This window comes from Canis aureus, chromosome 32, assembly GCF_053574225.1.
Source record: "Canis aureus isolate CA01 chromosome 32, VMU_Caureus_v.1.0, whole genome shotgun sequence".
Taxonomy (NCBI): domain Eukaryota; kingdom Metazoa; phylum Chordata; class Mammalia; order Carnivora; family Canidae; genus Canis; species Canis aureus.
In genome coordinates this window covers 8985626-9003100 of record NC_135642.1, presented here as the reverse complement: position 1 = coordinate 9003100, position 17475 = coordinate 8985626, and the positions used below count along the sequence as shown (strand labels likewise).

The 17475-nt window shown below is 36.5% G+C and overlaps 1 protein-coding gene across 15 annotated transcripts in view; it reads right to left on the bottom strand.

Annotated features, from left to right (window-relative positions):
- The window catches only part of CDIN1 (CDAN1 interacting nuclease 1), a 232516-nt gene that overhangs the window by 83277 nt on the left and 131764 nt on the right, over positions 1-17475 (bottom strand). Inside the window, exon 11 of one of the 15 annotated variants that reach the window (XM_077880511.1) lies at positions 9935-10049. The exons of 12 other annotated variants lie outside the window; for them this stretch is intronic. In XM_077880511.1, coding sequence (XP_077736637.1) covers positions 10013-10049 — 37 coding nt within the window. In that variant the 3' untranslated portion in view covers positions 9935-10012. Of the gene's footprint in view, positions 1-9934; positions 10050-10646; positions 11586-12813; positions 12893-17475 lie in introns of those variants that run through there. 2 more of the 15 variants (XM_077880512.1, XM_077880509.1) reach the window with 2 other exon arrangements.

Here is a 17475-nt window from a genome sequence, read left to right as displayed (position 1 = left end):
GCTGTCTCCACTGAAGCAGATGTTGCTCTGAAAAGCCTGCAGAGAAAGTGGGTCTTCTTTCTCACCGCAGAATTCCTTTTTACAAATATCAGACTAGAGTGCCAAAGACTTTGATTTTTTCCCAATAAAGTAAAAGCGAGGAAAAAAAAAGTTTGCAAAGCTCCTACTGTTAATCATCTGGTGATGTACTTCTTGAAGGCTCGGTACATTTAGGGAAAAAGAGAAAACCAAAATTTTCACTGGCTTTAAGAAAAAACAAACACCAAAATGGAAAGTGTTTCTTTAGAATTAAAAATATTTAAGGAATGGGCTTCTGTACTGCCTTGTGGTTTCTCTTATGCCACAGGACACTGAGGGTGTGTGTAATGCTCACTCCATTACTAGGTCTCAGGTACAGAGGTGACGGGGAATCCTGATGGCAGCAACCACTGACGGAGGGGCAGAAATGCTTGGGCTGTTTTGGTGACTGAATTTGATCCGATTAAATCATAAAAGCTGTACAGTTAGAACTTGGTATCAAGGAGGAACTCTGCAGAACACAAACTACCTTTAGGTGTTTAGGCCAAGTGGCAGGCTACAAATGGGCTGAGTCACTCCTCTACAACCTTATCAAGATCATTCCTGATTTCTTCCATTTTAATTTGCCTCAAATTTAGCATCTATCATCGTTAGTCCTAACCATTACTGATTTAACCATTAATGACAATACTGACAGCTAACAGATAGTGAGTGATTACCATGTGCGAGGCATGGTTCTAAGTACTTCATGCATGTAAGCCCATTTAATTCTCACAGCATCCTAGAAAGGGGAGTTTGTTAGTATCCCCATTTTTGAGATGAGAAAACTGAGTCTCAGAGAACTTAAGGCACTGGACCAAGGTTTCAAAGCCAGTAAGTGGCAGAGCCAGGCTGCCTGGGTGGTATGTTGGCTCTCGGGCCTACCCTCTTCTTAAACACATCATTTACTGCCTCATATTTCCTTTTTTTTTTCTGTCTCTTATTTCATAAATGGATTTGCAATAGTACCTTAACTCTCGTTTTTTTCTTTCCAAATTATCCCTCACATTGGTCTCCATATGATCTTTTAAAAATGCTACTTTCCTAATTAAAGTATTTCACAGGCTCCCCAGGGCCCATGTGATTTCTCCAAATTCCCTTCATGGCCTGGTTCCTATTTCTCCAGCCTCCACTCCTGTTTCCCGACACACAATTTATACTTCAGAGATAACCAGAGCACTTACAATTCCCTAAATACACCATGCATTTTCATGCTTCTGCACCTTTGCAACATACAACTAGGTCTGCCTTTTAACCACTTACCTGGAAAGTTACTGTGCCTTTCTTATGATCTAACTCAGGCCTTTCCCAATTACTCTGGCTGATTGTTCCCATTCTGGGAACCCCATGCCAATAGCTATTGCACTTAGCACACAAATTCTGTTTTACATTTTTGTTCATTTTATCAGACTGGGAGCTCCCTGAGGTTAGGAGCCACGTGTATCTTTGATCTTTAATGACCGAGTCTAGCACACAGCATGTGTGAAAGGAATAAATGAACGAGTATGTGCATGAGTGAATTTCAGCACTCTGCTACAGTTTTGAAGGAAAATTAGTCTGTATTTGGAAATACTTATTCCATATAGGGAAACAAACAATAGGAAGGCTCCAGAAGGAAGCTTCAACTCAAGCACCCTGGGGTCTCAGAAATCTTTGAAGGTGTGAAGGAAATTGTGAGCAAGCAGCTCAGAAAACAAAGCTGAATTTGAAGTTGATTTGATACAGTTTACATAACCAATGCTGAATTCAAGATTCTGTTTTCTTTTTTACCTTCTTTCTGTGTTGGCCATTAAAATCTAACAATGTACTTTTTGTGTGTGTGTGTGTGTTTCCCTGTATATTAAGGAACACTAAAACAAGAGAAAATAATGTGAAGCATGCGCAAAAAGTGAATTGCTTTGCATAAGCTTGAGATCCTAAGAACATTTATGCATAAGAACATTTAATAGTAAGCTTTCATATCTCTTTTTGGATCACAGTATTCAGTTCATACTTATTTTACATGTTTATTAGGTCCGTGTTCCAACTGGTCTTATCTGGTCGAGTGTTGGATGATGGTTCAGATAAATAGATCTACGGTACGAACCCTTCCTTTCCTAGGGTTCATACACATGCTATTTCCTGTAGGTACCTGGGGAAGTTACATAAAAGTTGGAATACTTGGTTTCTTTTTTTTTTTTTTTTAAGATTTTATTTATTTATTCATGAGAGACACACAGAGAGAGGCAGAGACATCGTCAGAGGGAGAAGCAGGCTCCCCATGGGGAGCCTGATGTGGGACTTGATCCCAGATCCTGGGATCAGGACCTGAGCTGAAGGCAGACGCTCAACCACTGAGCCATCCAGGCATCCCTGGAATACTTGGTTTCATTTACTCTTTCCCTCTCAATCCATAGAAAAAAAAATCCTGGCTTAAGTATAAAATTTTGTGGTTATAATTTGTATCCAACGTTCAGGTACCCACAAAAACAAAATAATCGAGAGTACTTTTTTTCTGGAAAGTTCTTTCCTAGTGTTATGGGCTGAATTGTAGGCCCCCCAACCCCCAAATTCATGTTTATGTCCTAATTCCCATTACCTCAGAATGTGACCCTATTTGGAGACAGGATCTTTACCAGAGGTTAATTAGGTTAAATGAGGTCATCAGAGTGGGCCCTAATCCAGTAAGATTGGTCCCTACAGGATGAGGAAATTTGGACAGAGATATGTACAGAGGAAAGATGATTCAAAGACAGGAAGAAGACAGCCATCCACATGCCAAGAAGAAGAGCCTGGAAGAAATCTTTTCCTCACAGTCCTCAGAAGGAAACAACTCTGCCTACATCTTGATCTCAAGACTCCAGACTCCAGAATTGTGAGAAAATTAATTTCCGTTTTTTAAACCACCCAGTCTGTGATATTTTGTTATGACAGAATTTCATTTTATTTTTCAATGTTGGGACTTTGTAAACTGCAAACATGCTTTACAAACATTAAATTATCATCATAATTATTTGATGAGGTAATGCAATAAACTGGTCTTTAAGGTTTTTCAGACATACAAGATTTAGACCTAGTTGGAAATATTCCAGTCTCAAAAATACTGGAGGGAAAGTGATTTTGTTTCTACAAGGATCTCATGTCTGCATCAAGAGTGCATCTGAGGTTGCCCCACATGTCTCTCTTTTTTAGGCGGCTATGCCAATTCCCCAGGCAGAAGTCCCACACACTGCAGTGGACCGGAGATATATTTTGTTTGGCCTTCAGTATTCTTTTAAAAATGGAATTAATTTAACACCATTCAAGATGGAGGAGACTAAACATGAAAATCTTAACTCTCAGTATGTTTGGAGACCTGGAAGATGTGGCCATACTGGGCCAATTATACCTACATGGCCACAGTAGGTTGAGACTGAGTGATGGTGGCTCCATCTCAAAGTGCTACTGGTTTTCAAGTTCAACAGAACTTCCCTTTAAGTGGTGTACCTGGAGCCTGTGAACATTTTATTTTGCAATCTCTGGTCCAAGCAGATGCCATCTAGGCTTTTCTAACTTGAGAGGTATGGTTGGTTAGGGTGCCTGGTGGATATTATTGTATTATTTACTTCCGAGTAGATAGCTTAGAAACAGTAGCATACCTCCTTTCCCCCTACCTCTCTCATATACCACCATCGATTTGATGATTATCTCCTGTCAGTAGACCACACGAGAGTTCCCAAGAGGGTATTCCAAAGGGGACACAGATATTAGATGCAAAAAGTGATCCTTTGGTCAAAGTTTAAGAAATGTAAAATAAATCATGACCAACATATCTCCTTGCTATGGAACTTCTCTGAGCCTTTGAAATTTTAATATAGTAAGGCAACATTTTCCTTTTTTTTTTTTTTTTTAAGGCAACATTTTCCAAAATCAATTGGTCACCCAACCTTTTTTTGAGGAGCATTTTTAGCAAATAGTATTCAGTGAAACTCTGACCCAAGCAAACTCTCTTCCCATACAAAATGTAATTATTTTTGCTAGCAAATGTGGATTTGTATAGTAAATATAGCACTTTAGGTGGATATTCAAATCACATTTTAAAAAAAGAATAAGACTTTGCATGATGTTTCATTGGAATATTAATTTCTCAATTTTTGTTGGCTGTGATATGTGCAGAGAGGGCCAACACTATAGATCTTTTAAATTCAATGAAATAGTTTTGTATAATTCTCTGTAATCAAAATGGAAATGGGAGGATGCATACTTATTTCCACTTGGCTCCAAGATCCTATCGTCTGCTTTATTTTAAATTTGGTAACATTTGGAATATTTGCATAATTAATTTTGAAGCTTGATACTTGCTAGTAATGGTTAACATGTGTCACAGTGTGCATTTCTCATAAAGGGTTTGATAAATTAATTGTAATATCGTCTCCAAACCTACTAATGGTGTATGAAACAATACCGCTAATTCTTTTTAAAAGTTGGCATTATTTCTCTCCGAAACTGCAGTGGGCTTCCTGGTAAAATAAAAGCAACAGAGAGAGGGGATGGCCTGTCTTATTCAAACTACAAAACCAAAAGACTCAGAACTCTTTATTTCTCTTACAAATACATTAGATTTGAAACATTCCTTCCAAGTGTCAGAAACATTAGGAACACTGAATGCTGATAATATGAACAATTTTTGCCATTAGCATTGATACATATACTTATGTTTAAAGATACACTATGCTTATTCTAGAAAGACCTACTCATTTATTCCATAAATATTTATTAAGAGCTTTATTATGTACCAGGCACGGTTCTGGTCTTAGGGATACAGCAGTAAACAAAACAGACAAAAAACCCCTGCCCTTGAAGAACATTAGTTCTAGTGGGGCAAATAAGGGATAGCTTAGATTGTGCTAGGAGGTGAAAAGGACTACGGAGGAACACAAAGGAGGAATGGAAGGGGGAGGCTATTGGGGGTGGTCAGGTTAAACCTGAGAAGTGGCCCTGCATCTGACTTTTGACACTGAACCGCGTATGCACCTGGGGAAAGTGTTTCATGCCAGGGGGACATTCAGTGCAAAGGGCCTGAGGCAACAATGTATTCATCAAACGAGCTGAACAGCAAAGAGGCCAGAGTGGTTGATGCAAAGTGAGTGAGGAGAAATGTGGTAGGAGATGAGGGTACAGCAATGACTGGAGGGTGTGTGCAGGGCTGTGAAGGCCAATGTAAGGCCTTGAGCTCTTACTCTGGGTCAATTAGGGAATCAATGCAAGATTTTTTTTAACAGAGGATTAACACGGTCTTTTATTTGATGATCTGGATGCTTTGTTGAAAAAAGACTAGGAGGGTGAGGGTAGAAGCAGAGAGACCAGTAAGGAAGTCATCTCAGATAGAGTCTAGAAAGAGATGATGGTGACTGGGACCAAGTGGTAGCAGTGAGGAGTGAAAAATAGTTGGACTCTGGATATATTTTGGAAGGCAGAATCAATAGGATGTCCAGAAAGATCAGAAGTAAAGTATGAGAGAAAGAAATAGGAATGATCCCAGGGATAGAAGGGATGTCATTAACTGGGAAGGGGAAAGCCTTTAGAGATATCTGGAATTAGAGTTGGCATGATGAGTTTGAGATGTCTGCCATATATCCAAGTAGAGATGCTATACAGGCAGCTGGATAAATGGGTCTGAAGTTCAGGGGAGAGGTCTGGGATGGAGACTTAAAACGTTGGGTAGAATTAGTACGCAGATGGCATTTAAAGTCATAAGGCTGGATGAAATAACCATGAAAAAGAGGGACTGTGAATGGAGATTGCAAAGGAATGACTTCTAAGGGTGGGAGAATATAGTACTTTGGAAATCAGGTAAGATAACGTTTCAAGGAGCCATCAATATGAGTCTTCCCATTTGGGTTAAGTGACCTTACATTTCTGGACACAATGCTCTGACTCGGCAATGGTCCCCTGACCTATAAGCAGGCTGGGGTTGCCTGAATGACTTATACAGTGGTCTGATCCCATAACTGCCCACTAGGGGTGGACAGTCATTAATTGGATGGTAACTAATTGGACTGTTACTAATCGACCCAGATAATGATGGTGCAGAACACAAGAAAACTGAAGAACAGGGAGTTGGAGAAGATGTGTTCACAGGTGCCTCATAATTCTGGAGGTATCCAGGTATTCCCTGCCAGGGCAGTGGCACACAGAACGCAATCTTCTGGCCCAGCTCCTTGTCATTTTCATGTGTTGGTGGCACATTCTGGTAACACACAGTCTAGTGTAGTGTTTTCCAAATAAGTTTAACAGAACTTTAGCCTCAAATGGCAATAACTGTGGCTTCAGTCTACACTCCAGATAAATAATTTCATTTGAACAATTCAGAAGAAGGGTAGATCGGACATAATGGGCAAAAGTAGGGAGAAACCAGGCATTGTAAGAGGCAGAAGCAAAGGCTTGGGAAAAAGTATGTTTGTTTGGCTGGAATGGTGCATGGAGTAACATCTGCATAAGGCTGGAGAGGCAGACGTCAGATTGTAAAGGCCTGAAATACCTTTTGGACCAAGGAGCCTGACTTTTCCCTAGAGATAATGGACAGCCACTGAAGATTCTAAGGGGTTGGAGTGTGTAAAGCTTCTAGGCTATCAATAGCAGAAAGTCCTTACCACCCTGAGGCTTGAGTGGGAAACAGAAGAGGGGAGGTGCTCAAAGCAGAGACTGGCTGAATGGAGAGGTCCACTGACAGGGCTGACTTGGTAGTTGCATGCAGGGCAGTTGATCTGAGCAGATCCCAAAGGGAAGCAGCTGGGGAACAAATATTTTGTTGGCACTTTCTCTGCACCCTTAGATCTTCTGCTGGTACCTCCACTGACTGAGCCCAACAGGAAGCCAGAGGGCAAAGAAGTATGCTAATGTGGTCCATATAGTTTCATGAGTAGAGCAGGATGGGGATAAGCAACACACTGAGGGAATGCACCACCTCAGAGCCAAGTTCTTGGAGAGGAATCTACTGGCAATGTGCAGGAGGGAAAGAATAAACAAGGAGAGAATTAAGTATAGGAGACCACTGCTTTCCTGGTGTAAAACAGCTCTGTACCCCAAGCATGAGATCAGTGGCCGGTCACGTGAGGAGGCTTAAGATTCCCTAGCCTTTCAATCAGGAAAGATAGAATGTTTAGGCTGGTGAGTAGGATGCAGGACCACGACCAACTGTGTATCAAAGCAGCACCTCCCAGGTACATGCCTAAGTGGCTTTGAAACAAAGGGAGACTGTCAAATTCCGTAGCATTACATGGGTGTGGAAATAGAGGCCACCAGTGTGAATAAATATCCAGATGCTGGGTGACAGAGTTAAGAAAGAAACAAGTTAGTGGCTCTAACTTGTATAAACCAAGGATGACTTTCAAAACATGGGCAAACCCTGCAATCCTGGGGAAGAGGTAAAACTAGGAAAGGAAGAAATAAGGAGTAAGAAATCCTCCTCATCAGATACAAGGGTAGAGAATTAGCAAAAACAGAGAAAAATGGGGTGGCTTCAAGAAGTCACATGGAGGCCTCTACCTTCTCAGCATGGAGCAAGGTCTTGGGCCGAGAAGAAAGAGGTGGTAAATGTTACAGAAGCAGTTGAGGGGTTAAGTGAATAAAATTTTACTCAACATTGAATGCATTCATGAGCAGGGATGCTGCAACATGTGCCTTGCCTCCCCCTTTTGTTAATGCCAAAGTCTTAAAAGCTTAATTCTGTGATTGGGTGGTATCTTTCTCTCCAAACACTTCCCTCGAAACCTCACAATTTTGTATTCTGTTCTGAAGGTATGGATTTCTAAAGAACTGAATCATGTAATTAGCAAGTGTTTATTACTTATAAATTAATAATATTAGGTGCTAGAAAAGTAACATCAAGTAGAACGAATCTTGAATGAAAGAAACAATTATTAAAACAATACGATTGTTAAAGGGTGTGGAAAATGTGAATTAAGATATCGAACACACACACACACACACAAAAAGATATCGAACACTGATCTACTAGGCCCATAACATGGAATTTTCACTTAATATGTGTTATCACAGTCTTCCAATTAGATTAATGTATATGACTATGCAAAGATCAACTGTAAAATCTGGAAGTACAGAAAGACATATATATATATGTATATATATATATATATATATATATATAGTCTTTTAAGCTTTAAAGCTCATCATATAATATACATATATACATGCATATATGTATGTCTTTGTTAATTTTAGTGATTTAGGAAATTAATCTCAAATAAAAATGATTTAAAATGGTTAAAAAGTATGTTGTAAGTATATATTGAGACAAGCATATTTAAAATAATTGATATGATAGAATCATAACACAGATATCCTTACTTAAAATGTCTTAGTATAGTCTACCAATTAGAAATAATATGTGTATTACCATGCAAAGATCAACGTTAAATTTTAAAAGTACTGTAAAACTATGTATCTTTGGTAATTTTAGTGATTAATGCTTTAATTAAGAGATGAGGTACATGCAGACATATGCAATAAACTGACATAATTCATCATATTGCAAAGAATAACATGATGAATGCTTATGTATATTGTGAATTACACAACGCACATGCAAATCATATACTCATTATCACGCAGAGGCATTATTTTTCCGACATTCAAACTGCAACAAATCTTCAAGCACTACTCAATCTACTGTATGACTATTTAGGAACAAAGTAGTTCACGCTATCTTTTGTAGAATAATAATTTAAACTGAGAAACTCAAGTTAATGGAAACAGAGAGCAGACATTTTTAGTGACTACATCTTTGTGAGCTAAACTGGAAACCGGTCTCTGTACTATGCATCTGTTGTTCTACAATGTCATGTTAAATAGAGCCTAGGCCTTGGAGATTTTAATAAGGTCTTTAAATAATCTGCCGAATTAATCTTTTTTTTTTTTTTTTTTTTTTTTTTTTAAGTGTTGAACAGTGAATACAATTGGTCAAAGACTAGTTGCAAAAACAACAATGCTGGTCCGGAAACAGTTTCTCAAAGAAAGAGTAATTACTTAAAAACACAACTCTTCTGAGATTGATTTGTCTCTGAATAAGGTGTCCTGAAATGAAGACAATTTCAACATGAATACATCTGGTGCTTGGCAGTAGCCAGAAAACAATGACGTGTGCAGGCTTGGTCAGAGCAGACAAGTTCCCAAAACCTTGACAGAGGCAGAACCAGCTGAAAGTTAGCTCTAAAAGGACAGGCTGGGGTTATTTATAGACAGCTTCTTATCACATAGTCAGGTTAACCTTCCCTAGTTTAATGTGACTCAAGACATACTGTTAATTAGGCTTTTTGACTAAACTCAATGGGAAATTTTTTTTTTTTTTTTTTTTGCTTTGTCTTAATGTGCAAGTTAAAGGGAAGGAACAAAGTGTTTCTGAAATTCTCCTACTGACTACAGAGGATTGTTGTTGTACTAACAGGGAAAAATGCATATCTGAACATGTTAATAAAGATAAACGGGAAAAAAAACAATTTTTCTGATCATTTTGAACTTTAATGCGGGTAAAAGGACTTCTGTTAGTAGCAGAAAGACTCCTAGATGTTCCTAATTTACAGATGAGATTGAGTCCAGTGTATATGAATCAGACAGAGAAGGTCTTTTAAAATTATTATATCCTTTAAAAGGCATTGTAATTCTCACTCTTAAACCAAACCTAAAGAAAAATATTTATAGGATCCACCATTGTATGAATCAAATATAACAGCTTCATGAATGACTTTTTCTCATCTGGGATAAGAAGATAATATCCTTATTAATATATTAACATTATGAAATTTTATAGCATTTTAAAGATTTCTTTAAAATGAAAAGTCTATTTTACTTTTTAATTAAATCTATTTCCCAGAAAGGTCTTTAAGGCTCTACAAAGTACCTTGCATTTTCTTAATGCTGACAGTTCTTGAAACCACGCTTGAATGCTTTCTTTATCCTTTGGTGAACAATTGAAAGATCATATGCAAAAGACTGTGCTTTCTCTTTTTCTTGCCCTGTAATTAAGGCATTTTAATACATTTCCTCATAGTTGTTACGAGAGCAAACTATTAAGATTCATAGATGGAGACAATTTTGACTACTATGATTATATAAACACACACGATACGAATTTTTCCTAATCAGGGATCTGAAAAAATAACAACAAAACTCCTTCAAATAAAACAATCTCTGGAAGGTTCAACTAAAACGGGGCTTCCTGTGTTGCCTTAATAAATGTAAATGATCTATAAAAATAGAAAAATACAATACATTTGATTAACTATCCCTTAATACAAATAGTGTAAATGATAAATTCAGATTAAGAACACATTTTCTTCAAATCAATGTATATTTCTGAGAGTTTGAGATCTTTGGGGTTTCTTTTGTTGTTGTTTAAAAATAAAAATACTGCCTACAAGTCTAAAGATAACCAAGTAAAAATAGACTTTTAAAATCATGGAAGAATTAAGATTTTAATTTCAACATACATAAATTTTTTTTTTCTGGACAAAGATCCATCTAGAAAGACATAGTTTGATATTCCTTAAGTTGGGAAATGATATTTGCAATTCAAGAAAAATGCTTTTGTAAATAATGATAAAAAACAAAGCTTAAAATATGAAACTAGATATGCTTTAATATTCGTTTGCTAAGAGGAATACAGATGGAAATTATTTATTACAACCTTTGTTAAACAAACAAAAGTGGTTCACAATGCCATTTAGGAGCTATACACTTTTCAGAGCACAAAGAAAGTACACTAATACTTCTGTCATATTTTGAATCAATGTGCTGAATTTCTTAGCCCTTTCCTCTATTAGAAGATACCAGGTTTGCTAATGGGTTAAAATATTGTAATTGGATTTGATCTTAGCCAATGAGATGAGGTTTGTTTTTTTTTAATAAACTTTGGAAATTGTTTTAAAAAAAATCTTTAGATCATACCATATGATTTTAAAAATTAAGAGTGGCAGCCAGAAAATATTAGAAAATGGAGGATATCATAATTTTATGATACTTTTGGGCAAGATTGATCTAAGAATCTCCCTGACTTTTTAGGTTTTTACTGTAAAAATTTTAAACTGCATAAAAAGAAGAGAACTCCCTCACTAAATATCCATCTTGCAGATTTTATTAATCCCTTTTTAAAGTTCTCTCAAGGTATGTATTTACTTTGCAGAAATTTAAAAGAAACCCCAGGCTCTTAAGTCACCCCACCCCTAGATGTTCTCATATGTATCTCTTTGGGAAAAAAAATGGACATTTTATTACATAACTACAGTGGCTCTGCCTGCCTTACAAAATTAACAGTCATTTCTTGGTGTTAAGAATTCACACCAATCCATATTCAACTTTCAATGTCTGTCTAAAAAATTTTTTTTTACAGTCCATTTGATGGAATCGAGGTACAGCGAGGTCAACTGCATCTGGCTATGATGTCTCAGGTTTCTCTTTCCTAGGGCAGTTTCTCCTTTTCCCATTTATTTTCATGACTTTGCCTTGCTGAAGAAACTGCTCTGACTTCTCTTTAAATGAAACCTGGGACATCCCTGTTGAAGAAAGTACAACGCATGGCTGAGAAAGTGAAACCTGTCAAAATTTTCGAATTAATTTTTGGCTATAGGGAGGCAAAGGGGAGGACCCCAAGACACTTAGGCCCTATTTAATGATCTGAATAATTTCAAAAAAAGCCATTAAACAATTCCACCCTTCATGTTAAAGAATCTGAAACAGTAATAATCCTGCATAAATAGGTGTTTTATAACATAACTTTGATATATTGGCAGTTTCTACAGTAGTTTTAATTTAATAGTGTTAACATATTTACGCATAAACTAAATGACATCAAATAAGCAAATAAATGTCTAGCAATTCCAACCTTATAAATACTTTCCTTAGAATGTATAAAGAAATAATTATTTTTAAGTCAATCTGAGAAAGAAATACAAGCTGGCATGTTTCTTAACTTTTGTTTTTAGCCAACCCTCCCCCCCCACTCCACACACACTCCTTTTTAAAGGATCATTTAACCCGACAGGCAGGTTCTCACTAAATTTTATTTGTGTGGAGCTTAAATATTACGTTGAGTTACTAGGACAGTAAACCAATGGATGGCTCTGTCTTTTAAAATCTAAGGTTGTACTTTTTAAGGAGAGATATATGGGAAATTTAGAGGATTATAAAATGCTAATAAAAATTACAAGTGTTAGAAAAGAGAAAATGAAACTTTCATATATCTCCATGGTATTCGTGCTAAACAAAAATGTAAATTAACATACATAAGATTTACTTAGTCTTTCCTTGCAACAGCTTAGCTAATAAAACTTCAAAAAGATCAGTGATGTACAGTTTTTGAAAATCCAAAATATGAATGACTTTAAATGGAACCATATGAAGTGAACGACAGTATAAAGTGATCGTAGATAAAATTACAAAACTGAAATGAAATAAATTCAAAAGGAAAAGGATGAAGGGCAATTAAGTACCTATTTTGACAATTCTTAGTGGTCAAGTTTTTAAAAGTATGACACAGGAACCCTAACCTATCTATATATGAGTGATAAATGAGGCATTTTGTGTCATTACATTCCCATAAATCACTTTCTTTAACTGCTGACGGCTTTTATCAGATCTAACCTTTTCAAGCTTCTATTAGAGTGCTAACATTTTCAACTTTGACACATGTGCAGTTTACAAATTCTGCAGCTGATTAACTCTGGACAGAAGCTCACTGGCATCATTGTCTTCAAGTTGGGTGAAAGCCTTAGGGTCTCAAAAACTCAGACACTTACATTACAGTACAAAAATCTCAATTAAGGTGAGGGGCTGGGCTTTAGAGTCAGGAAGCAATTGTTTTCTGTTGGGAAACAAACACCAATAAGACTTCATTTTCCACGAAATAGGTGACCTCAGAAATACTAATAATAATAAAAAAAAAAAACCACAGAAAATCCCTGGATGATAAGAGTTAATTTCTAATCAAATACATTTTTTATCTTAAATTTTTTTTTGGCAATCAAAAGATATATATATATATATTTTCATGTTTTAAGTTTTTATTTAAATTCTAGTTAGTTAACATATGGTGTAATATTGGTTTCAGGAGTAGAATTTAGTGGTTCATCAGAAAAAATATTTTTCAAAAAATAATTGCTACACTTCAGTTCTGACTCAGTCAAAACAAAGAAAACCCAAGATTAATACATTCATGGGGTGAGGAATATGACTACAAACAAAACAATTTAAGTGGGGCTGCTATAATGATGGAGCCATTTTAAAGAGAATTTTGTGGAGAGATAATGAATCAAACTAAAAGATATAGTTTCACTCTCTTGCAAATGTCAACATTTAAGTTAAAGGTTGTTTTGGATAATTCAAGAGATCAGCTCATTTGGAAAAGAAAAAATGAAAACTTCTCTTACTTTTCCTACCTTTGAAACAATTGTGTTGCAGTTATAAAGACAAAGCATGCAAAAGGTAATGTGATTTCTGTTTAAGCTATTGTTAAAATACCAAATCTCCACAGGATGCCTTTTACACATAAGCTTTAATGAATGACTTATTACCAAAAAGAAACATTCTAAACATGTATCATAAGATGAACCTTTAAGATAATCAAAATATTTGCCTGTTAAGAATGGGGAAATCCGTAAGGCAAAAAATATGTAAGTTGAAATTTCCTTTCACATGCGGACAAGAGAAGATCAAGGCTTCACAGTATTTTTAATCTTATGGTCCTAATTTCTTAGGACAAGAGTGAAACACAATAGTTGAACCTGACTGTCTGAGGGTCTGGTGATTAACACACGAAGGTGCAGGTAGATATCATGTGTATGTCAATGTGCTTAGATAAACAGCACATACATAAATACATTTGAGCAAATGTGAGTCTGTTGAGACAAAGATATTAAAGAAACTTCTTTAGAACAATGTAACTGACACAGACTTTGAAATAAAGCTAAAGTTTAAAAAAATACTGTCTCCGGCAATAACAGCCAGACAGAAGGAATCCTGATACTGGTTGTTTGACCACCAGAAGCCAGCTACTTCAAATAGTATTAGTTTTGATACGAACTACCGGCCATCAAGCCTAAATAATAAAACCTACAGAGACAGACTAATGGCACTAACGTTAAAAATGTTCACAGACAGCCTCCTGCGGCAGATTGCCTCTTGTTGATAAATGACAAATCTTAGAAAAATAGGGGGGGAAGGACAACTTTTCTAGCATCCAAACCCACATAGTCTCATAATGTCACCATCTAAGGCCTATCCATGACAAATTAAAAACTTCTTTATTTCACTAATAATGTCACTCATCACAGGAGCTGGGCAGTTACACTTTGACAATTCAGATGTAAATCCTGGGTTGCCTATGAGTATTCATGACAAAGGCATATTTATCATTTAAAACAAAAGGACATGACTTCTTGGTGTTCATATCAAAGACCAGTGATGGATGAGGCCATGCTAATCAAAAGACAGACTAGAAAAAACACAGATGTTTGCTACTTTGATTAAGAAAAGACTATTCCCTCCCCTAAAACTTCCCCAATTTGGCTAGTTCAAACAGTTTTAAATATACAATTTTATTTTATTTTATTTTATTTTATTTATTTATTCATGAGACACACACACAGAGAGAGAGAGAGAGAGAGAGAGAGAGAGAGAGAGAGAAAGGCAGAGACTCAGGCAAAGGGAGAAGCAGGCTCCATGTAGGGAGCCCGATCCCGGGTCTACAGGATCACGCCCTGGGCTGAAGGTGGCACTTAAAGCACTGAGCCATCCGGGTTGCCCTAAATATATAATTTTAAATAGATACTTAAGAGTCGCAAATTTCCAGCTGTAGCTTGTACAAAAAAAATGTTTTTTTTCCTCCCAACCTCAAATCACAGAAGCAAAATTCTTGAAGCAAAAAAAAAAAAAAAAAAAAAAAAAAAAAAAAAAAATTCTAACTACCAGAGAAGAATAATTCCTCAGATGTAACCTGTAGAGGGATTTCCACAACTGGTTTTATCTTTCTCAATTATCCTCTTCAATCCAGGAATAGGTGAGAAAGAAAATCCATCATCCCAAACTTTTATAAATAGCACAAGTGTGAGCTGAAGTCACGTGAGGAACTTTAAGGAAAGCAAGTTTAAGACATTTTTCCCATATTTGTTTCTGACCATTATGCCTTTGTTGTTTCCAATGCTCTTCAAGTTGAAAAGCATGTAAAAATAGCTGATGTCCATTTTTTTAAGGCTTACTTAAAACCTTAAACACAATTGATTCCAGTGATTTTAGCAGGTATCACCGTTTTGGATGAGGCAGACCCAAAATAAGTGTATCATTAAAAAAAAAAAGATATTTAGAGCTGGAGCTATTGATAGCACTTCTTCTCCTTCCACTGATGAAGAGCTATCGTCAGGACTGGCTAATAGAAATCCAATTTACAAGGTCCTGCTCATTTGAGTGCCTTTCAAGATGCAGAGGATTGGTAACCTTTCAGACTTGCAAACAAATGTCTGCTCTTCCAGGGCAGAACTATTTTAATGTGGTTCCTGGGAAGTCATCATGGCTAGGTCACCTTGAAGATGTGGATGATAGGGGCAGGGGTGGGGAAAGCTTACTTGGTAAATGATCTGTTTCCTGCCAATTTTCCTTGCCTGATTTTTAATCCCAGTGAAGCACACTTGTTGTGGATAGGCTTTTAATAGAGTGGTATATGACAAAATACACAACATAAAGCCATATTGGGGGAAGGAACTACTTATGTATTAAGAGGATGCTTGAGTAGTTTGGTGCCACCAGCTGAAATGCTAGGTAGGCAGAAGTCTCCCCTTCTGGTAGGATCATTTTCCTCTCGAATGATAGGCATACCAAAATCCATGGTCACTCTGTAAACCTACATTGCCTGTGCTTCTCGTCTGGCCATCGTGGGCCACATTAAGGGTGCCACTGGTGTTAGGCCAGCAAGGACATTCATTCCATTTTACACAACTGAGTTGCATCCATATGTTTACCATACTTGACTTTTCATTATTACTATTGTAGTAACTATTATATGGCCTACTTATATTGGGGACATTCACCTTTTTTAAGTATACACCTGCTTCTCACAGAGGGAATTAAGGGCTGACTATTCCAGAGAGCTTAACACTCAATATATTAAGAGGTATTTATAGAATAACAAAAATCTTTCACCTTTTGGCCCTTTTATGAAAAATTTACTGAATGCCTAATATATTTAATATTCAGTAGCATGTGAGAATAATTTTTATGCAACTCTGATAGTTAGAAAGATAGATAACTCAATTATTAGATCATCTATCAAAATATTCAGATGTATAAGAGGCTACTAAAAAGATTGATGACTGAGAAAGTCCACTGATTCTCTAGCCATCATATTCATGCATTTGGCCAGACAACATTTTTCGCTGCCTTCACAAGCAAGCTTCATTACCCATCACTCCACTGAAAAGAGTTTATTATGAGGCTGCCATCTTGGCAAGACTATTATTTAGATGATAAATGCTAAGAGGAAAAAAAAGTGTTTCTACTTTTTTTTTTTTAAAGTAAAAAGATGAGCTTTTCTGACAGATAAAACAAACAGCATCTACATTTCTAATTAACTTAAATTTGGCAGATACAAATATAGGTCAGTTAAAGCTATGATGTTATCTTCTGTCTGAATTTTACCCTTAATTTGTAAAATGTAAATTAACTAATTAGAAGAAAAACAGCATGATTAGTGACAAAATGCTTCAGCTGGGTCTTTGCTTCCTGACATTTATGATCAACTATAATGAATTATTGCTTTTTAAAATAATTGATAGAATATATTTTTTTCTTACCGCAATGAAAGAAATTTTACCAAGAATTTATAAAAGAAGGCCCAGGATTCTGGCAAAACAACAGAACTTTGTGGTGTGCTTTCTGAGGAAAAGACACATATAGAATGCCATAATATTAGAAACAACTGGGTTAATTTATGGCTGTGTATATACCTAAGGGTGAATTTGGAGGAAAGAAGTGTGTAGAGATTAAGTCACTAATAAACCAGTAAAAAGATTGTCAAAATTTAACCCTTTCCCTGTCACTTCAAATGGGTTTGCTGTGTACTCAAGCAATTGGGGAGTGGTGTGTGTGTGTGCGCATGCGTGCATATGTGTGTACTTGCATGCTGGATTGGGGGTTAAAATGTTACTTGGAGGATGGTTAGAAAAGAGTAGAGGATTTGGCTACTTGAGTCTCAGCAGGAAAGCCTGTCATTGTTAAGTAGAATTAACCTATGTAATAGTTAAGGAAAAAAAGGGTTTCCCACTATTCCTATGTAGATAAAGATTCCATAATGAGAAGTACATCTAAATTGTCAGATATAGGTGTCAATGAAAAATTACGCAAAATCCTGAAAGGTAGGGTCTGTGGAAGTGGCCATGCTTTGGAGTATGGAGTGTG